The 23,876-nt window shown below is 39.0% G+C and overlaps 1 protein-coding gene across 4 annotated transcripts in view; it reads right to left on the bottom strand.

Moving 5' to 3' along the window:
- The window catches only part of OBI1 (ORC ubiquitin ligase 1), a 41,637-nt gene that overhangs the window by 12,099 nt on the left and 5,662 nt on the right, over positions 1-23,876 (bottom strand). Inside the window, exons 1-6 of one of the 4 annotated variants that reach the window (XM_047756191.1) lie at positions 16,185-16,301; positions 14,500-14,818; positions 13,836-13,890; positions 13,639-13,730; positions 10,176-10,424; positions 5,771-5,859 (exon numbers count right to left, since the gene is read on the bottom strand). In XM_047756191.1, the coding sequence (XP_047612147.1) occupies positions 5,771-5,859; positions 10,176-10,424; positions 13,639-13,730; positions 13,836-13,866 (461 nt within the window). In that variant the 5' untranslated portion in view covers positions 13,867-13,890; positions 14,500-14,818; positions 16,185-16,301. Of the gene's footprint in view, positions 1-5,770; positions 5,860-10,175; positions 10,425-13,638; positions 13,731-13,835; positions 13,979-14,499; positions 14,819-16,184; positions 16,321-23,876 lie in introns of those variants that run through there. The other 3 variants (XM_047756192.1, XM_047756190.1, XM_047756189.1) reach the window with 3 other exon arrangements.

Genomic DNA, 23,876 nt, shown 5'->3' on the forward strand with positions numbered 1-23,876 from the left:
CCCTAGCCTGGGAACTTCCATAGGCACTGGATGTGGCCCTAAAAAGCAAAAAAAAAAAAAAAAATTATGTCTTAGTTCCAAGGAGCTTGTAAATTAATTATGCATGACAATCATGAAACTGGTCAGTATACGATGTAATCCTTAAAACAACATGATATAAGAACAATGGAAAAATCTTAAAGGAGTTCAAAGACAAACTGACAACAGGGGTCAATCTCAAAGGATAGTTAAGAATTAACCAGGCAGAATAAGAGAGGTTACTGGGGAGGACCAGGGAAGGCAAAGGGAAAGACGTGAGCAAAGATATGTGATATAACATGGAAAATCTGGGCCCAGGGAGAAATTCAGCATGGCCACAGCAGAGTACAAGAGGAGAAGGTTGGAGCAGGATGAGCTGGGGGAAGGAGAATGAGAAGAAGTGAATAGACAAGCATTGATTAGTTGGCAAAGAATTTGGATTTTGTTTTAGGAAAACATTGGATAGTTTTAGGGAGGAGATTTAATAGTTTGATTTATATTTTATAAAAAACAATTCTGAGGAGTTCCCGTAGTGGCGCAGTGGTTAACACTAGGAACCATGAGGATGCGGGTTCGATCCCTGGCCCTGCTCAGTGGGTTAAGGATCCAGCATTGCCGTGAGCTGTGGTGTGGGTCGAAGATGCAGCTCGGATTCCGAGTTGCTGTGGCGTGGGCCGGTGGCTACAGCTCCGATTAGACCCCTAGCCTGGGAACTCTATATGCCACAGGTGCAGCCCTAGAAAAGGCAAAAAGACCCCCCCCCCAAAAAAGATTTCTGAGAATGAAGAAAACAAATTGGGTAAAGCAAAAAGGGGCAGGGTGGATCAGGGAAATTTGAATCTAGGTAGTCTCTCTCTAGAATAAGAATTTATTTCACTACTATGTTTGTGGATCTTCAGTGAAAGTATAAGACAGCAAGATGGAAACATATCTACAGTTTGGGAGAAAAGGAAGGGCCAAAGATTTAGATTTTATTTTGTAATCTCTGACATACATGTAGATGATCATTAAAGCCATGGGAGTCGAAGAGATGGCTCAAGGAACATAAATACAGCAGGATGAGAAGAAAGCACAGGTCGTGATCTATTAAGTCTATTTTTCCCTCCTCAGAGCACTTCTTTTCATGTACCAACAAAAGGAAATGCTGATCACTATCTACAGGGAATCCGGAGCCTTAATCTTCCCCTAGAAGGAACTGAGGCATGGATGAACTGTCCATGGTGGTGAGCCCTGGGGTTGCTGGGCAGTAAAAATGATGCTTACAGGGGGACACTATCAAACCCACAGATCTCACTAAAGACACGACGACATTCCCAAATACATATTTATAGAAAGGAAAGCCAGTGACCCACTGACTATATTTTCTTTTGTTAAAATTATTCTATTAGCCCATATTTTAGTATGCATTCTTAAAAGAAAATATGGACATTTTCTTAAATAACCACAAAGCCTAAACAAAATGAACAGTAATTCCTTTGTATCATCTAACATCCGGTTCATATTCAAATACATCCAATTGCCTCAAAAATGTCTTTTGACATTTGTTATTAATTAATATCCCAAAAAAATCCACCTACTGCTTTTAGTTATTATGTCTCTTAGATCTCTTCCCCTCCCATTCTGCCAATAATTTAATGAAGAAATCTAGTCATTTTCTTAGTGACTGTACCCCATTCTGGATTTGTCTGTTTCCTCATAGTCTTGGGAGCTGTGTTTTTATTCACTTAACAAATATATGTTATGAGCAGAATATTAACCAGAACTCTACAAAATGCAGGGTTATAATAGTGAATACAACTATAGTCCTCACTCAAACAGAAAAGAAAGCCATGAAACGATTTTTGTGGAATAATTACACCAAACATTAGTCATTAGTATCTGTGATATGAGCTAAGACAGGAAAGCACAAGGTAGTAAGACAAATTACAGCAAGGGAACCTAACCTACTTTATTTTGTATAGTTCAAAGCATCCAGCAGATTGTCAAGTAAATAAATTTCCACTATTTCTGGGTTGGCTGGGAGAGTGAGTTTTCTTCACATATCAGCTTTGTAAACTAAAGACATTATCACCACCTCTTGAGTTCTGAATATCAAATCTGATTCTCTTAGAGGTCCATGTTAGAGAAAACTAAAAGGGCAAACAGATTGTTTTCTCCAGATGAAATGAATTAGAAGGGAACTACAAATTCAGGAACTGGATATGTCAAGTCAAAGAAAAAGAACATATGTTTCTGGACCATCAGTTTAGATATCAGGACAGTGACTTTTCAACAAGAAACAGAATGGATTTTTTTTTTCTTTTCTTTTCTTTTTAGGGCCACACCCGAGGCATATGGAGATTCCCAGGCTAGGGGTCAAATCAGAGCTGCAGCTGCTGGCCTACGTCACAGCCACAGCAACGCCGGATCCTTAGCCCACTTAGCAAGGCCAGGGATTGAACCTGCAGCCTCGTGGATGCTCGTCAGATTCCCTAATTGCTGAGCCACAATGGGAACTCCAAGAATGGATATTTTTTGAATCTAGAAAAGTATGCTTAGTAGGCTATCTGTCACACTGTTCAAAGGGCTTTTAAGTTAAAGCTGAGAAAGAAAAAATATTCAGGTACACTTTAAGATTGGATATAATGACGGGTAAAAGAAAGACGTGAAAAACAGCAATGGAAGAGATACACAAAAAATCCAGATTTCATTTTAAAGATTATAGCACTGTTGTAAAAATTTATAAAATACTATCTACTTGAGACCAATGTAAATGTTTAAGTCCCCCCTTGTTCACACCAGATCTTAAGTCTAGTTTGGGGGCAATAGCATGATATTCACTTGAGTGTCCTGAAAGGAAATAACTTTTGCCATGGACTGAATTGTGTTCCCAACCTCGCCCCCTACCAAATTCATATGCTGAATTCAGCCCTAATCCACAAAGTGACTGTATTAGAGAAAGGGTCTTTAGAAGCTAATTAAGGTTAAATGAGACCCTAATCTGATAGCACTAGCAGTCAGAAAAAGCAGAGGAACCAGAGCTCTCTCTTTCTCTCTGACATGTGAAGCACCTAGTGGAAAGGTCTACAAGTCAAGAAGAGCGCCCTCACCAGAAACTGAAACTGCCGAACCTTTATCTGAGATTTCTAACCTCTAGAACTAAGAAAATAAATATGCAATGTTTAAGCCACCCTGTCTACAGTATTTTGTTATGGCAGCCCAAGCTGACAAATTCATCTTCCTAATTTTTTCTCACTCTAGAGTCTAAATTTTAAAGCTCTCTCTTCTGCATGATTTGTAGAACATGTCTGCACAACCCAAAAGATACATCAGAAACTAAGGCCATGTGTATAAAAAGTATACCTTGATACCTAACCAAATAGACAGGAGAAAAATAACTGGTCAAGGCACTTCCTAATCAGGGGAATGAGATGGAATGGATGGTTTTTATTTGCTTACATTTACTTTAAAACTCTTGAAATTTCGTATTCTTTTCAATACAAATAGGAGCACAAATAGGAGCTCTCCTCAGGTGAACCAGATCTGGGTATTTTCAGCTATGGTCAGCTACTTTCTGAATCCCACCAGGGCTTGGTGATGCAGAGTAAACAAGGCTATAAATCAAATGCAATGCATTTAATACCTCAATGCATTTCAAATTGATCTGGAATAGGGGTCAATTCAAGTTGTTTTTTAAGTGAAACTGTTCCCTTCCCCTGAAGGGAAGGAATGGAAATTAAAGATAGCAAATCCCCAAATTATATGGGATTCAGAAGTGTAGCTGCTTGTTAGAACAGAGGCGAGGTGTCTTCAGGTGAGATTCTTCAGCTGTTTATCAGGTAGGAGCCACACACATCCTAGTGATAGGCATTAAATCTGAAATCTGGTAGGCAACTTTTTAAGAAATAAAAGCTACAAACAAAATGGTTTTAGTTCCATGCAACATGCTATGGGAAATGGCTAGTGGACAAGCATTTACTATGACTGGCAAAGTGAGCTGCCAATAAATGAGAAGAGCAGAGATTCAAACCACCACATAATAACAGCATCACTTCCTAAGCTTATTTCACTAATTTGCCAAAGTAGGACATTATTTCAAGTGAAAGAAAAATGAGGTTGGAGAGCACAGGGGAAGGAGCTATTTAAAAGTAAAAGCTATCCTTCTCTCTCTATTGGTTAGTTATCTCTACCCTGAGTAATTATGGTTTACTTCTACCATTTCCTGATACCACACGTGGTCTTACTGAAGGCAATATTTTCTCCTTTTCAACTGACAAGCAGAGAATTACTTCTGGTAGGATAAATTTCCAGTGTTTTTTTCTCTTTCAGATTATTTTCCCACAAAGATTATCACAGCATATTAGGTAGAGTTCTCTGTGCTATAAACCAGGTTGCCAGTGCCAATCGACGGACTGAGGATTGGAGACTGACACATGGACACTGAGGTAAATGGCATGACTGTCCACGGTTTGTTTATGCCTGTCTGGTCTTCTTCCGCTAGAGAGACAAGAAGTCCTATCGTTGGATAGGAAAAAAGTGTGGAGTGCTGACATGCCACCTCTCAGAGGGATGGAGGCCACAGTCTCTTTTCACTTGTCATCTTTTTCCGAGAAGAATAATAACTTCGAGTACTGTCTCCCATCTATTCTCAATCTTCGTGTTAACTCTGTTTCTTATCATTTTATACTAGTTATTAAATTAGTTATTTAATTATTGCTAATTAAATTATTAATTATTACTAATTATATATAGACAATAGCTACAATCTCTTACCTTTTGGAAAAGAGTGAAAACTATCCTATCATAAAAGAAGAATAGAGTTCCCGTTGTGGCTCAGTGAAAAAAAAAAAGGAAGCCAACTAGGATCCATGACGACGTGGGTTTGACCTCTGCCCTTGCTCAGTAGGTTAAGGCTCTAGCGTTGCAATGAGCTGTGGTGTAGGTCGCAGACATGGCTCAGATACCGCATTGTGGGAGCTGTGGTGTATGTAGGCTGGCAGCTAGCTCTGACTGGACCCTAGCCTGGGAACTTCAGTATGCCACAGGTGCAGCCCCAAGAGCAAAAAATAAATAAATAAAATAAGATAAAGGAAGAATAAATTCGTGTAATTACACAGTTCAAATCTGTTCAAAATCCAACAAATGATGCCTTAATTCTATTTCAGATAGGCTTTTCTGCGTAATGGGTAGCGTGATAGCGTAACAGTTTTCAGTGTAATGTAAGAGAGCACAGACTGCGGGGCTGGACTACCTGGTTTAAATCCTATTTCCACCACTTACTAGCTGTGTGGATTTAGAAAAATTAATCTTGCTATGCCTCCATTTCATCATCTGTAAACGGAGAATAACAACAGTTCTCCATCACAGGTTGTTGTACCTGACAAAGAGAAAGCACTATGTGAATTTCAACTATAATTAAGACTATTTCAAAAAACATCTATAGGGCATGATGTTACTCTCCTTACTCCCCATTAAGACCATCAAACAGTTGTATGTAAAACCAACTGAAGCCTCACCTGTCTTAGGTCACATAAAACAATTCTGTTGCTAATCAGATAAGAAAAATGTTAAGAAGGAAGTCCTTTCTTCAAAATTAGCTTTAACTAAGATTTTATCAATAACATAACTATACACCTGACGTTTAGAGCTAAGACACTCTACTTAAATTTATATGCTTCAATGAAAAGTCAAATGAAAAACACAAACTATAATAGCAGCTTATCCTAAAACATCGACATAATCTAAAACATTGCTCTATGAGCAAAATACGTACTTCTGGGGTGATCTGTTATCAACTTCAGCTTTCAGTCGTAAATTCTCCCTTACCAGGCCACCATTTTCCAATTTTAATTTTTTATTTGCCTTTAAAAAAAAAAAAGAGTTGAAAATAACTGAGCACAAGTTAAAACAAAAGTGCCTTGTAAAGATTATGACATGAGACATCTGTATTTTTTACAGCAACAATATCAGAAAACTGAATACTTAAAACACGCCTTCAGAAACTTAAAATCACCATTGGGAATGACTTGTGAAACTAAGAACACAACCAAGCATGTTTCATCCATAGTCCCCAAGCATTCTGAAAATATACTATCCAGGGAAATAAATGGAGCTATGTTAGTGAGCTAAGAATCATTAAGGGACTAAATTAATGGCAAATATTTTTTTCCTTTTTCACATAACTAAGCATGGTAACATTATACCACATGCAATTATTCATAAAACTAGTAACTCTAAGTTTTTTTTTTTTTTTGTCTTTTTGCTATTTCTTGGGCCGCCCCTGCGGCATATGGAGGTTCCCAGGCTAGGGGTCGAATCGGAGCCATAGCCACCGGCCTACGCCAGAGCCACAGCAACGCGGGATCCGAGCCGCGTCTGCAACCTACACCACAGCTCACGGCAACGCCGGATCGTTAACCCACTGAGCAAGGGCAGGGACCGAACCCGCAACCTCATGGTTCCTGGTCGGATTCGTTAACCACTGCACCACGACGGGAACTCCGAAACTAGTAACTCTAAGTTAATCTTGAACTATGAGATTGATTTTTGGTTGCTATTTTAAAATGGTTTTTAGTGATAACATATCTAATTATGGTTAAACCATTCACTTGCTTTCTTCAAAATAGCTTTCCTAAGTGCTCTGGCTGACAACTTCTGGGACTCTCAAAATTGGGTCAATGTTTTCTAATAAGTTTTCTTTTAATTAAAAAAATATCCCAAGCAAGATTTTCTTTTTTGAATTGTATGATACCTAAAAATTGGCTGACAAAACATTAATTCTAGAAAGTCTAGAAGCTCAATACTGATTCTGGACAACCCCAAAAGTTTTTTTAAATCTCTCAGTCATTGTGTTTCGGATCCAACAAAAAATAAGACTCCCTAGACTAGGAACCAATCTCACTAACCAGGCGAGAGAAATTCACTGTGTGCCTAGAACATTAACATTCAAAGTGAATGGGGTCACAAGAACTATTATCAACAAAAAGGTTTAAACCAAGAAAACCTGAAAACAGATTTTTAAAGTTTGACCAGTTATTTCAAGAACTTTTGACTATATTATTTGCCCACCCACACAAATGCCCCAAAAGGATGATAAGAGAAGCAGGAGAGAGGACACTTTTGGGGCACCAATCCTGACTCTCTCACTGAGACTCATCCAGGTTCCTTTTGGGCTCTGAGCACCTGCTTATCTTCATGGTGCAAACTAAACAGGATTGTGGAGGGTTAATTCTTCAAGTGACTGATAAACAAACACCATTACTGTCCCGCTGAAGATAGAAGGAGAGTAATTTACTTCCTCATACTCAGAAACAATGAATTAAGCCCTCAAGCAAAGAACCATAAGAGGAGGCACTTAGTAAATGCTTTTGATGATGAATGACAAGCTTAAATTAGAAACTGATTTGATTTCTTTTCCCCATCCCCTCTGTCAAGGTCTCTCACCAGTCCTGTGACTCTCTAAGATTCTCACTATGGGCTGGCTAGGTCCTCAACTGATAAGAGATATTTTCAAATTCAGGAGAATTAGGTGGGTAAAAGTTACAAAGGGGAGAGCTCTGCCTAATTGTTGCACCTAAAAAGTAATAAAGACTTCAGGTAACCATTTTGCATTCTTTTTGTTGTTGTTGTTGCACCCATGGCACGTGGAAGTTCCCTGGCCATGGACTGAACCTGTGCCACAGTAGCTACCCAAACCAAAGCACAACAATGCCGGATCCTTTATCCACTGAGCCACAAGAGAACTCTTTATTTTGCATTCTTAATACAATTTCATAATGGTTTAAAACTCACCTAGTCCTGGAAATGTTAGAAAAATTCCTCTACAGTATTTTATTATTTTGTACTTCACATTCAAGTTTTGTCTCTGCAGCCCATGTTTTTAAATTTATTTATGCCTCAGTTTATTGCCTAGTTCCATCTAATACCTTCACTAGGCATCCAAAATGGGCTTATTAAATATCCCAGATAATTCTGAGGTCTCAGGGTAGTTTTGGGTATTGAATTTAACATGTGACCTTTAAAAAACAAAGAAAAACTGTATTTTATGTAGTTTCCTTTTTCTTTTTGCCTTTTTAGGGCAGCACCTGCGGCCTACGGAGGTTCCCAGGCTAGGGGTCAAATGAAAGTTGTAGCTGCTGGCCTATGCTATAGCCACAGCCACAGCCACAGCCACAGCCACAGCCACAGCAGGATCAGAGCCACGTCTGTAACCTACACAAGAGCTTGTGGCAACACTCCTTAACCCACTGAGCAAGACCAGGGATTGAACCCTCATCCTCATGGATACCAGTCCGGTAACCAACCCTGAGCCACAATGGGAACTCCCTATTTTATGTACCTTTCTTTTATGCACACCCCCTACGCCATTCTTATAAGCCCAGAGTAAAGTTTTCGAACAGCTCTTCATGCTCTAAGAAGGATTTGCTGCCATTTTTTTTCTTTTTTCATTAAAGTATAGTTGATTTACAGCATTGTGTCAATTTCTCCTGTAGAGCAAAGTGACCCAATCATACATATATATACATTCCTTTACTTATATTATCTTCCATCATGTTCTGTCCCAAGAGATTTTATATAGTTCCCTTTGCTACACAGTAGGACCTCACTGCTTATCCATTCTAAAGATAAAATTATCCAATAACTCCAAACACCCAATCCATTCCACTCCCTCCCCCTCCGCAACCACAAGTCTGTTCTCTTATGTCTGTGTGTCTGTTTCTGTTTTGTAGACAGGTTCATGTGTGGCATATTTTAGATTCCACATGTAAGTGATATCATATGGTATTTCTCTTTCTCTTTTTGACTTCACTTAGTATGAGAATCTCTAGTTGCACCCATGTTGCTGCAAATGGTATTATTTGGTTCTTTTTTATGTATTGTCAAAAATTTAAATGAGGTTCAGTAACTACAAAAGAGACCATACTGAACTTACTGATGGCTCAAGAAGAAGGAAAGTTAAAGGGGACATGATTGATTGGATAAAAACTATGATGTCCCAGTTGTCTTTCCTCTTGCTGTCCTCTTCTCTTCTCAGAGAAACTAACATGCTAATGTGGCCATGGGTACCCAGAGAAACTACACACTTCCCCTAAATGTGTAACAAACTCAGTGCAATTATGTCTGTAGCTTCTTTTTTTTCTGAAAGCACTAAGTTCCCTTCTTTCTCTCATCCTGGACTTTTCCAAGCCCAAATGGCATTTATTTTATATGCCGGTGTGCAATCTGACTTAGTACTTACACCAAGTCGCAGATACTTCTCTGCTACTTAACCTCACTGAAAACTGCAGAGCCAGTATATCACACAGAGCATTAATAATTTCAGGAGGCAGGATTTAGTAATCAGTATAGTATTTTAAGAGAATGTATACAGGTTCAATGGATGGCTGTAGTCCTGGATACCACAAAACCATCTCTATTCAGCACAAGACTCCATTGTGGATAAACCTGAAGCCAAGCTAAAGGCTGGTCCCTCGGGCCAACAAAGCTCTACAGCACTTGATTATTACTTCCAGTGCTGATGGCATGGGTCTCATCTCCTTGCCTAGATTGGAAAATCCTAGAGGTTTTGCCCTTTTCACCTATGCTTTCTCTATCTTGTATGGACGGAAGAATAACTGAAAAAAAAAAAATGAACCTACCTCATAAGACACGATATTTTTTTTGGTAGTCTGTTTAGTAGTCTAAAGCGGCTACTCACAGCTCTCTTGGAATTAAACATTAAGTCTTTAACTATTTACAATACTGAAAATTAGAGAATGGTAGAGCTAGGAAAAATATGGTCCAAACCTCTCATTTCATAGGTAGGGAAATGAATATATGTTTGTCTTTATACACACAGGGCAGTCATGGAGATAAGCTTAAAAAAGACTAAGCCAAACCGCAAAGAAGGGAAATAGATACACATCCTTTAAATTGATGTCACTCTTCTAGAAGATGCAAACTCATATAGAAGCACTGCTGAATCTCCAATTATAGTCACAAATGGAACCATCTGGTACTTCCTGGCAGCCAGTAACATTTAAAGAGAAAAAGTTTTCCCATTGCTTATAAATACTCATCCAGGAATTCCTGTCCTTGTCTCCACAAATCAGCCAATGATGACTCAATATAATACCGCTACGTATACTTTTGAAGGTACATAAAATATTATAGAATTTAAAAAAACAACCATGGCTTACCTCCTTTAACTTATCCACATCATCTTTCACTTTTTCATAGATTTCATTAGCTGTTCTAAGTTTTTTCTTCCACTCTGCTACAGTTTCTGGGTCAACTTTACTTAGATTATCTGCGACTGGATGTTTATCTTCATTTTGGTTGCCTTGCATCAAGGTTAAAGGATCCAGAATAGTCTTGATCTGTGACTCCAAGCTAAGATTTTTACTCTTAAGTTCTTCTATCTCTTTCTGCAGACAATCTATTTCATCCTGAAAAAGCATTGCATAGCCATCAGGTAGACACAGACACCAGATACATACACATACTAAAATGAGGCTAATGTACTTTTAAATTTTACACTCAAAATACAGTATATATATATATATATATAGAGAGAGAGAGAGAGAGAGAGAGATTGAGAGATTCTTTACACATCAGAATAGTTTTATCATCACATACAGTTCAAATTCTCAAAATGTATTTTGACTCTGATAAAAATCATCATTTCCATTTTAATTTAATGATAGTTTGTATTTAAAAAAAAAACAAAATGTCAAATCACTGACTCTATTTAAGATATCCAGTAAACATGAAAAGTCACATGAATCTACAAGGAAGTAGATTCCTCAGAAAATTCTGAGGCATGTTTACCCACTTCACTGAAGGGAATTTAAAAATATAGTTTTGATCAAGGTATTTAGTTTTGTTTCATATCTGTATTTTGGCTTCTAATAGACTAAAGCTACAGGTCACTTCCTTCACTTTCTATTCCTGAATAACCCCTGTAGTTAATTTTTAACTCTTCTACGTTCCAGCTCTTCAATTACTGCTGTGACTATTCCAAGTATTAGTTTACTCCATGTGGAACTGCTTACTAGCTTAAATCCAGTAACTAAACATTTAGTGCTAAAACTCTTTTCTGTGATACCATTTATTCATCTATAATGGATGTTTCATCTTAAACTAAGATTCTTCTAAATTCTGCTGTTAGAAAATAAACTCCAATATATCAGAGATATCCTAAAGGATAAATCTGATTAGAATTTAAGTGTGATAAATCTTCATTAAGTATGTAAAAATACATTTTAGAGATAACACAAATAGTACTATTTACTATTTTAAATTACAATACACTTCGGAGTTCCCGTCGTGGCGCAGTGGTTAACGAATCTGACTAGGAACCATGAGGTTGCGGGTTCGGTCCCTGGCCTTGCTCAGTGGGTTAAGGATCCGGTGTTGCCGTGAGCTGTGGTGTAGGTTGCAGACGTGGCTCGGATCCCGCGTCGCTGTGGCTCTGGTGTAGGCTGGCGGCTACAGCTCCTATTGGACCCCTAGCCTGGGAACCTCCATATGCCGCGAGAGCGGCCCAAGAAATGGCAAAAAGACAAAAAGACCAAAAAAAAAACTTAAAGCAGCCAAAGTAGTTTCCATTTATATAGTGTAGTAACTCAAAGATATTTTGTGTCAAAAGAAGAGAGCAATAGGAGTTATTGTGATGCATCAGGTTAAGGATCCAGCATTGTCACTGCAGTGGCTTGATTGCTCCTATGCCAAATGTTCAATCCCTGGCCTGGGAACCACCACATTTGGACATGACACCCCCCCCCCCCAAAAAAAGGGAGAGAGTAATAATATCCCCCATTTAGTCAATATACAATGACATGTGGCTTAACATTACTCAAAAATATATGGGAACTCCCACTGTGGCTTCGGGGGTTAAGGACCTGACATTGTCTCTGAGGATGCAGGTTTGGTCCTGGCCTTGCTTAATGGGTTAAGGATTCGGCATTGCTGAAGCTGCAGCATAGGTCACAGATACAGCTCAGATCTGGTGTTGCCCTGGCTGTGGTGTAGGCCTGCAACTGCAGCTCCAACTTAACCCCTAGCCCAGGAACTTCCATATGCTGCAGCTACAGCTGTTAAAAAAAAGCGGGGTGGGGGGGGGGTGGAGAGTATATGTATTCTACTAGCTTGAGGCTAATTTAGAAAAATTCTGTCACTATGTCAAGTCACTTTCACAGGAAGAAAACTACTGCAAAACCATATGAATGATTTTGCATATATGTGCAATCTGAAAAAGTTGACTACCTAGAAACAGAGTTAAACAGTGGTTACCAAGGGTGGACGGTAGGGAAATGGGAAGATGGAAGAAACGGCAATGGTGAAGGAGTACAACGCTGCAGTGATGTGGGAGAGAGACAGTCTAGAGATCTACTGGACAGTGTGATGACTACAGTTAATAACACTGTACTGCAGGCTGGAAATCTGTTGAGAGTAGATTTCAGGTACTCTCACCACACACACATACACACACACACACACACACACACGTAACTACATTAGGAGATGGGTATGTTAATTAGCCTGATTGAACAAATCACTTCACTATGTATCTCAAACATGTTGTATACCTTAAATATATGAGGGTTTTTTGTTTTTAAACAGTGTTTTACATATAAAAAAATTAGGAAATAGCATATTTCACAGCAAAACCTCTTTGGTAGTAGGTGACATAGGTATATTTTCTTTACCAGAACTGATAGACTTATAATTAGCAGTGAATTTATAGGCAGAAACAAAAAGAGAATAGCAGTTATAGCCCCTGTTTGCCAGAGCATTCATCACGCCTCATGGGGGTTCTAAGACTGACTTTTACAAGAGGCTTTCCTTTACCTCCCAATTTCTTGAGGGAGTAACTCACAAAATGATGTTTCTGTTGAGGATAAATTTAACATTAAAAGGAAAAATCCTTTCCTCCATTTGAAATAGGAAAAGGGAAAAGAAAAAAGAAGTTATCAAATAAATTATTTCTAAACTGGCAATTAAAATAAGACTTCGGGAGTTCCTGTGGCTCAGTGGTAATGAACCGGACCAGTATCCATGAGGATGCAGGTTTTATCCCTGTCCTCGCTCACTGTGTTGAGGATCTGGCGTTGCTGTGAGCTGTAGTGTAGGTCACAGATGAGGCTCAGATCTGGCATTGCTGTGACTGTGGTGCAGGCCGGCAGCTGCAGCTCCAATTCGACCACCTAGCCTGGGAACTTCCATATGCCACAGGTGCAGCCCTAAAAAGACAAAATAAAATAAGATTTCACTGGATGTTTACTCTAAGAAGGCCAGGGACTGAGACAGCTTAACTTTGGTTTTTTTTTTTTTTTTGGTTCTTTTTGTTGTTGTTGTTTTTGTCTTTTCTAGGGCTGCACCTGTGGCATATGGAGGTTCCCAGGCTAGGGGTGGAATCGGAGCTGTAGCTACTGGCCTACACCAGAGCCACAGCAACTAAGGATCTGAGCTGCGTCTGCAACCCACACCACAGCTTACAGCAATGCTGGATCCTTAATCCACTGAGCGAGGCCAGGGATCAAACCTGCATCCTCATGGATACTAGTCGGATTCATTAACCACTGAGCCACGACAGGAACTCCAAGACAGCTTAACTTTGAATTCAATGCTGTCATCATTTAAATTCTAACTATTATTTACCTCATATTCTTTGTGGAGTAATTCAAGTCTAGTTTTCCGGAGGTGCTTCCTGACTGTATGGCTTAGCATAGGTTCACTTTCACTTGTTCCTCCTATAAGAAAAAAAAAAAATCTAAATTTTCATTCTGATTTGGATAGAATGAAAATTAAAATGAACCCTTTTATTGTTCTATATAGTTTTCTCGCTTCTTTTCTACCTTTTCCCTTATATTCACTTGGGGCTGCCATCTAGGCCTTTTCTGTACTTCGATCCTAAAAAAAGATAAATAACAGCAGAGGAAATACCTTCAGTAAAATACTTACCTGTGCATCTTATTAGAGTAAACTCAATGTGGGCAATGGCTATATATATATATTTATTTATTTATATAAATAAATTTTTGGGGGGAGGGGTTGTCTTTTTTGTCTTTTCTAGGGCCGCACCTTCAGCCTATGGCAGCTCCCAGGCTAGGGGTCTAATTGGAGCTGTAGCCACCGGCCTACGCCAGAGCCACAGCAACACGAGATCCAAGCTGCGGCTGTGACCTACACCACCATTCAGGCAACGCCGGATCCTTAACCCACTGACTGAGGCCAGGGATCAAACCCGCAACCTCATGGTTCCTAGTCAGATTCATTAACCACTGAGCCATGACAGGAACTCCCACAATGGCTACATTTTATTAATTAGCACATTTGGACAATGGCAAATTTTGCATATATGACAATCATTAGTGATAAAACCAAAGATTATATTTACATTTAACCAATAAGCTATATAAATATTACCAATACTATGTATATTTAATTATCAAATACATATTATTGATATATATGGCACACATATTATGATATATGACAAATGTATTCATTCAGACATACCTAGTTACTAGTAACATAATTGAAACGATCAATGTGTCTTTTCACTGAACCCAGTTACGATGGAGATGGACTGTAAATCACAGCATTAAGTTCATGTCCATAACTCATTACAAACACGCTCAAAATGTATTCTTCCTGAAAGGTCTTCACTTACGCTGTGGTTACCTTCTTAAAATGATAGCAAAGGTATTTACAGATGTTCTTTTTCAGGATGTTCTATCCAAATGCAAGGACGGATGAACTATTTTACTTGAGAGAATTTATGAAACGTCACTTAAATGTGAATGAATGAAGGCAGGAGAAGGGATATGAAGAGAAGCTGGGGGAAAAAAACATTCAAATTACCTTCATCAACAAAACTCAGGTTCTGCAAGAAAAGACTTGACTCCTGGTAAAGGTCAGTGCAGGTTAAAAAAAAAACAACAAAAAAAACTAGAGGCAGAGAGCTCAGCACTCCAGTTCGTAGCACAGCAGAGAAATATCCCTCTATTAGACTTCACCCAGGAACCCAAGAAAGAAACCTTGGAAATATCTCTGATTCCCTTTCAGATCTCTTAGTTTCAAAGTCCCACTAGTTCTTTTTTCCTAGCATATATATCTTCCTTTCCATTATAAAAAATTTGCTGAAGTCCATTTTCCCTAACTTGGTACTCTTACAGTGACTTCTTAAGTTTTCTGAAATATTTTCTTTATGATTCATGACAGATACACGAAAGCGAATGGGAGATTCATGTTCAATTTTTCCAAAAATAAAAACAAATAAAAATCATTTTAATTTTTGCGATCTAAGAGAAATAACTTATACGAGCAGAATAAAAACCAAACACTAAAAAAGCTCTTTAAACATTTTATTTTTCAAGGATCTTCTAATTCAGGTTCTATCCCCTCTCTTACTTACACTACCGTGGCACGGCACTGAATGTTCTTTTTTTACCCTGAATTCACACTCACATTCTCCCTCCCCCGAGCAAGAGTCTCTGCCCTGACCTACTCAGCCCTCTCTCCCCAAGAGGTCAACCTACGTACCATCACCTGGGTAATATTCTTCATGCACATTTTGGAGTGCACCATTCCCTTGTTCAAAGCCATCCTGCCCACCTCACCCATCTCACCCACACAGCAATTCCCTGGTCACTCAAGATGCCCTGCACTAAAGTCTCAATATCCCTCTTCAGTTTTATTTCTACACTCAGACCCAAAGTAGACTACTGATCATTTCCAAAAACATGCTTTGCTTTCCTACTTCTTATCTGTAGTGCATGCTATTCCTTCTGCAAGAAATGCCCTCCCTAATCTTTACCAACTGAAAATGTATCCATCTTTAAATCTCCATCTTAAAGGCTACCTAATTCATGAATCTCGCCTCCATGTTCTGGCTAAACTTCTTGCCTGAACTCTCTGGGCCCTTTTTTTGGCTTTTAGCATCTGCTGCTTTAACCCATTAATATGTTGGTCTACAGGCACAGCCTCCACCAGAACCAAAGTTCCAGGAGGCTTTAGAGTTCTCACAGTGCTTTGTGCCCCTCAGTTGCTCATTTACAGATTATGCAAATGACCAATCTATCTAGTATCATACTGGCAAAATAACAACACTGAAAACTGTCTACTTCAGTCTCCCTCCAAATAGACACTATTTAAAGAGGGTTTCAAATCTATTTCTATGTGTTTGTAAAACAGACTCTTACCAATAATCTCTTTGCAAGGATTTTCGGGAGTGATGGGGACTCTGCAGGCTGGACATTGGCTATTATTCTTCAACCACAAATCGATACAAATTGAACAAAATACATGGTTGTTGATGCATATGACAGGCTGGCGTACCTTTGAAAAAAGAAACATTACTTTTAGTACAAGGTAACAGTCATAACCAAAATCTTAACAGGTTTAGTTTATAGAGTAAACAAACTGCTTCTCTGGAGTACAGCACAGTAGGTGCTTTAAGAAGTATCTAGGAGCCACAAAAACACTGCTTCTGCTACTACACTGTTCCTTAAACATGCATAATAGAGATACTAGCTTAGATATCTGGTCATAGAAACTGAAACTATTGACATATTATGAAATGGCTTTATTTTGTTCCAAACCACACTCATTGCCAAAAAGAAAAGCCCATTTTGTTCCACTAAGGCTGGGGCAATTTTCCTTCAACTATTTTAGAATTATACAATGTCAGAATTAGAAGGTTCTTTAAAGATCACTTAGTCCAATCACCCACATGTTGCTTGAAATCCTTCCCTCAATTTATTCCGCTATATTACTGAACAAGAGCAAACAACGATTTAGCATTAACATCTTACTAGAAAGTCCCAGAAACCAGAGGCATGAAAGCTAAAATATCCCTAAAAGATATAGCATATACTGAAGTGGTTTATAATCTAAACAGCAAACAAAATACTGAAAAAAATACTGACATACACAGCAAATATACAAATCTTTGTCTCCATATAACCAAGTACAGAAAATAATACTTTACATTTATATTGCCTTATATTTTACAGTGGGCTTTCTATCCATTCTTTCTCTCTCAATAACCCTGTGAGGTAAACAGAGTAAATATACTTTACAAATAAGGAAAACAAGGTATGAAGAAATTAGGTGATGCCCTCCATGTTATTGCAAACGGCATTATTTCATTCTTTTTATGACTGAGTCTGATTGTATAGATATAACCATATCTTCTTTGTCCATTCATCTACTGATGGACACTTGGATGACTTCCACATCTTGGCTATTGTAAATAGTGTTGCTGTGAACACTGGGTACAAGTATCTTTTCAATTCAGTGTTTTCATTTTCTTCAGATATATACCCAGTCCTAGAATTGCTGGGTCATATGATAGTTTTATTTTTAGTTTTTTTCAGGAAACTCTATACTGTTTTCCAGGGTAGCCGCACCAATTTACATTCACAACAATAGCATATGAGGGTTTCCTTTTCTCCACATCCTAGCCTACATTTGACACTCATGTTCTTTTTAATTACTCAATGAAGTTATTACATTTATAGTTGTACAAGGATCATCCCATTCCAGTATCATAGGATTTTCATCCCACAGCCCCAGAGTATCCCTCCAACCCCCAAACTGTCTCCTTTGGAAATCATATGTTTTTCAAAGTCTGTGAGTCAGTATCTGCCATTTGCAGTAACATGGATGGACCTGGAGGGTATCATGCTTAGTGAAATAAGTCAGATAAAGACAAATACTATATGATATCACTTATATGTGGAATCTAATAATAAAATAATGAATACAACAAAAAAGGAAACAGACTCACAGATACAGAGAACAAACTAGAGGTTAGCAGTGGGGAGAGGGAAGGGAGAGGGGCCACATAGGGATAGAGGTACAAGATACCATGGATTATATTAGACAACACAGAGAACAGAACCAACATTTTATGATAACTAGAAATGGAGTATAACCTTCAAAAATTGTGAATCACTGCATTGCAATCTGAAAATATCGTAAATCAACTATACTTCAACAAAAATAAAAATAAAATAATAAAAGGGGTGAACTATGAGGAGGCAGGAGCTCTCCATGGGAATAAGTAGTCTCATTTTTTTTTTTGTCTGTGAGTTCCAGCTCACTCCAACTGATATTACTCACAGTCACCTGAATCCTTTGCCCAATACTTTTGGGTAAAGAATGAAGAGTAACAGACAAAACAGCTACCTTTTAATCTAAGTGGTATAATATGTTAATGTGGAAATCAGAACTAGGTTTCATTTAAAAAAGAACAGAAGAACATCTGACTAGGGGTTGAGGCTTGGGGTCCAATTCTGTGTATGCAATTATCTGACTCATCTTTTCTAGTACATTTTATAAATCCAGGCCTTGGATTTTCCATTTTTAAAATAAGAATACTGTATGGCACAAATGAACCTTTCACAGAAAAGAAAACCATGGATTTGGAGAATAGACTTGTGGTTGCCAAGGGGGAGGGAGTGGGATGGATTGGGAACTTGGGATTAATAGATGCAAACCATTGCCTCTGGAATGGATAAGCAATGACATCCTGCTGTATAGCACTGGGAACTATGTCTAGTCACTCATGATGGAGCATGGTAATGTGAGAGAAAGGAATGTATACATGCATGTGTAACTGGGTCACCATCTTGTACAGTAGAAAAAAAAATTGTATTGGGGAAATAACAATTTTAAAAAAATGATAAAAAAAAATAGGTGGCTTGCTCAGGGTTAACGATGGAGGTATTTTGACTGAGTGTACCTGTTTTATCAGAGGGAAAACAGAAAAGACAAGCTGCTATAGTTCTCTATTATATGTCTGTTTATGCACTTACTGAAAATGTATGTTCATCTCACCTATTAGAATGAAAACTCCAAAGAGTAAGAACTTCCTTCGACTCATTCATTTCTGAATACATGGTACCTAGAACACGATCTATTACATAGTAGGCACTCAATAATGGATTGGTCAATGAAGTGGTTGATATTAAGACAGTATTTAAAATTCAATTAATCGGGGAACTTGCCAGAAGGAATAATGACTTAATAGTCTCCAAATAGCACAGATTTAACAATATAAAATAAAGACACAAAAACATTTAAGCTTTCACTTGATTCACATGGGATACTTTTACTAGGGGACTCAAAACACTTTCTAGCCATTTAAAATATTTTCTGGTTCTAATAACAACACCATTGTCGAGTGAGTCCTTCCGCACTAAGGACTAGGAGATCAAGGGAGTCAGCGAGAAGGAGAATGAAAAGACAGAACCACCGCCAACTATCTGCAGAGAAAACTCTTGTGCTGCTCTATGTCTGCCTCAGAAGAATACTAAGATTATTCATTAATTTGAAAGGCGTCCCTACCCTCAAAGAAATCACAGATGTATAAAAATCCATGCCAGGAAGGTAATCATTTGAAGTCGCTCTGTAAAGAGCTCTTTGGTCTTAGTCTGGCTTTCCAAACATTTACACGCTCCCTTGATTATGAACATGAACTTGAGAAAACAAAACAGAGAAGATAATTCAGCATAGATATAGACTTCCTCTTGAAGGAACTCTTTTTTTTTTTTTTTTTTGTCTTTTTGCCATTTCTAGGGCTGCTCCCACGGCATATGGAGGTTCCCAGGCTAGGGGTCTAATAGGAGCTGTAGCCGCCAGCCTACGCCAGAGCCACAGCAACGCAGGATCCGAGCTGCGTCTGCAACCTACACCACAGCTCACGGCAATGCCGGATCGTTAACCCACTGAGCAAGGGCAGGGACCGAACCCGCAACCTCATGGTTCCTAGTCGGATTCGTTAACCACTGCGCCACGACGGGAACTCCCTCTTTCTCCCTTTTTTAGGGCTGCACCTGTGACATATGGAGGTTCCCAAGCTAGGGGTCCAATTGGAGCTGTACACCAGGGCCACAGCAACTAAGGATCTGAGCCGTGTCTGCGACCTACACCACAGCTCATGGCAACACCAGATCCTTAACCCACTGAGCGAGGCCAGGGATCAAACCCACATCCTCATGGATGCTAGTCGAGTTCATTAACCACTGAGCCACAACGGGAACTCCTAAACAGTTCTCTTGAGAGCACAAAAATGTGTCCAAGTAAGGAGTGATAATGAGAATGATACAGCAAAAAAGGGCTATTAATTAATGACGGAAGAAGATGGGGAGGGCTTAGAGCCACAGACAGAAAAACCCTAAGAAGAACTTAAGAGGAGAAGGAGATCCAAAGCACAGCGGGGGCAGATTTTGGCTTACATGGTGGGAGATCTGTCTTCCATCTTAACAGAAGGGAGGACCAAGGGTATAAGAACAAATACAAAGTGGCTGGAAGATCCACTGACAGAAACGTGACAGAGCTCAAGTTCCAGCTGTTCCAACTGCTTATATTTTGTCATTAAATATGAGGTGAGGTTACCAACTACAAATTAGAAGCAGGGAGGGATGTGGACGTGAGAAAACAGGAGTATAAAGCAGCTATTCCGAAAGGTAAGGAAATAAATTTACTAGGTCATGTATGTAGCAAACCAAACACTGCTGAGTATGTGAAAGGCAATAATGACGGTGAAAAAGTGATAGAGTCACAGAGTCAACCAATGGGTCTTGGTAAGGCTGAAATAATGCTGGAGAATAAGTATGATGAGAAGAGGAACAGAGAGCAAGATGCTTACAGTCAAAATTCAGGAGGTGGTACAGTTGCTTTCACAATGTTTTGTTCTGGGACATCTTAGCTGACATAGTTTTATTTTCTCTCTCAATCTCATGTATCACACAGTGTTAAGATCTTTTCTAAGGTGACAATTCCTAAGAATCCTCAGTAACTGGACCTCAATAAATGGCAGAGCTTCATCTCTGAGAGACAAATCTGGGGCCAGCTCCAGCTCTGCTACTTACTGAGCGGTTTGACCTTGGGTAAGCCCTTTAGTTAGAGCGGCGTCAGGTTCCTCCTCTGAAAACTGTGGTTGAACCTAGTACGACTGTCATTCAGGTACTGTTAAAGATTTAATAATGTAGAGACATAAGCACAGAAACTTTCACACAGCGATGTCTCTAACGAAAAGAAAGAAGAGAAAAGAAAAAAGAAGAAAAAGAAGAGGACTATATTCATCTGTCCAGGAGCCGACTCCACGTACGGGCTCTTAAAACTGCCTCAACCATAATATGACCAAAACCAAGATTGGCCAAAACATACTCACTGCTCCTCCTGCACTCCCTCTTCTCTAAGTTAATGGCACCAGCACCTCACTACTTGGGCTGGAATACTAAGAACTGTCTCTGGCTCATCCTTTTTACTTATCCTCACCATCTAATCTGTCATCAAATCCTGGTATCACGTATCAGTCTAAGAAGCCAGAGATTTTAAGATGTACCCAAGAAAAAACGAAAGAATGAAAAATGCTGACAATTGTAAGATGCCACTGCTTTTAAGATACAGCCAGATTTCAGAGATGTTACAATGTGGGAAAAAAGCACACCCCCAAATAGTCGAAACGTGGCAGACCTATCTCTAAATGTCCCTTTATCTATCATCTATTCCTTTTTTCCATCTTCAATGATGAGTTGAGGTTCTCATTCTTTTACTCCAATCTATTGCAACGACCTCCCAAGCTTCCTTGCTTCTGCTGTTCGTTCCTGTCTATCTTCCATACCGACGTCAGAGCTATCTGTCTAAAATATGGAGTACTGGCTTTCACGGCTCTCCTGCAAAAGCAGTTTTTCTCCTGCTCATAGTGTTAAGTACAGCATTCAAAGAACAACATAATCTGGTTCTTAAACTGCCATTTCCCTTGATCTTCTATTTTAATATTTGACAAAATCTACACATTAACCACACAGATCTACCTGATTTTATTAATAAGAGTATGAATAGTAGAGGCTCCCTGCTTACTATGCTCTCATTTTTTAGCTTAACAGGTCCTACCAGCCTCCAACTTTCCTGATCAAAATAAAACCTTTTCCTTTTTTTTTTTTTTATTTCCTTCTCTAGGACCGCTCCCACAGCATATGGAGGTTCCCAGGCTAGGGGTCTAACTGGAGCTGTAGGCTCCGGCCTGCGCCACAGACACACCAGATCCAAGCTGCATCTGCAACCTACACCACAAGCTCACGGCAACGCCGGGTCCTTAACCCACTGAGCAAGGCCAGGAATTGAACCTGCAACCTCATGGTTCCTAGTCAGATTCATTAACCACTGTGCCACTCCAAAACCTTTTCCATCTTTTAAGATGAAAATCATATGTTACTTTCAAATTCTGATGAAAATCAAAGGACTCTTTTGTAAGGCCTTCACTAATCCTTTTAGAATTAACTGGATTTTTGTCCTATTCTCATAAGGGCGCTTCTTATGCACCAACTTAATGTTCTCTGGACTTGGAAAACTGTTTATATCCTGCCTTCCCTATTAGATTTCAGGTTCCTTGGGGACAGTCCACTGTCCTGCTCATCTTAGTGTCTACCTACAACTGATACAATGTACGCTCTAAGATTAATAGAAGTGAATTCTGATCTATTAAAATGAAAGGCTGAGATAATGCTCCTAAAAGAGTTTCAAGAAGCAAAAGGTCAACAGCCACTGCCAACTTGTGAAAAAGCGAAAGTTTAACCTTTCCATTTAATCTGCCAAAATGACAAAGAAGAACAACTGCAGGCAGACTACCTGTCTCTGTCTACTAAGAGTCACTGGCAATGTCACCCAAAGGAGAATCGTTTTCACTGTTCAATATCTGGTATTGTGACTGTCATTGTGCTGGATTTTGAAACAGTTGACTAATTCATTTCTTTGGACCATGTATTCCTATCAGATGATGATTTCTAAACAATGGTTTAAATTTACTTGGGAGAACAGAAACCTATAAAAGAGAATTATTAGAAAAAATTACTTGGAGTTCCCGTGGTGGTTCAGTGGTTAACAAATCTGACTAGGAACCATGAGGTTTCGGGTTCGATCCCTGGCCTTGCTCAGAGAGCTAAGGATCCAGCATTGCCGTGAGCTGTGGTGTAGGCCACAGACACGGCTCGGATCCTGCGTTGCTGTGGCTCTGGCATAGGCTGGTGGCTACAACTCCGATTAGACTCCTAGCCTGGGAACTTCCATATGCCGTGGATACAGCCCTAAAAAAGACAAAAGACAAAAGACAAAAAAAAAAAGAAAGAAATTACTTGTTATTTATTTGACCATAACCGACAGAAGCAAAATACAAAGAATCTAGCCCACCCTCAATTCCAATATATATGACACCAAAACACACACACAAATAATTTTCTTTTATAAGATCATCTCAAGATACAGAAATACTCATAATTTGCCTATGTTATCAGTTTTTATATCCAATTTACTCTCAAATGAGATCTGTGGCAATAACACAGTAAGTACTCTTATGAAATAAAACTGCAAGAGGACAACTGCAAAGGTAAGCGGCATGCACAATTCCAAACTTATCTGGAGTAAGCATATCTGAAGTGATTTCTGAGGGTAATACTCCTTGTGGCTGGTGAGGAGGAAGAAGAGAAGACAAAGCAAGCCATGAAAAGGGGGCTCTTCTCACTGGAATGGACCGAGGGGGTAGTCCTAGGTACAAAAGATTAACCCTATAATATATAATTCTACTATGTGGTTTAATTTCTTTTATCTGAAGATGCTTCAGTTTTAAGAGCCTTTCACCACCCAAATCCCCAATCGTACCTGGCAGGAATGATGCCTAAAGGTGTTGCCCATTAATATCCATCCTAGACTTAATACCTAACAAGAGGTATATGTTGGCTTAGGGTTTGTCAACTCTGCAATGACTAACATTTTGGAACAAAAAACTTTTTGTTGTGGGAGGTTGTTCTGTATATTGGAGGATGTTTACTCTTTCCACTAGATGTGAATAATACCTCCTTGAAGGCCATCAGGAATGGCACTAGATA

Source organism: Phacochoerus africanus, chromosome 13 (genome assembly GCF_016906955.1).
Source record: "Phacochoerus africanus isolate WHEZ1 chromosome 13, ROS_Pafr_v1, whole genome shotgun sequence".
Taxonomy (NCBI): domain Eukaryota; kingdom Metazoa; phylum Chordata; class Mammalia; order Artiodactyla; family Suidae; genus Phacochoerus; species Phacochoerus africanus.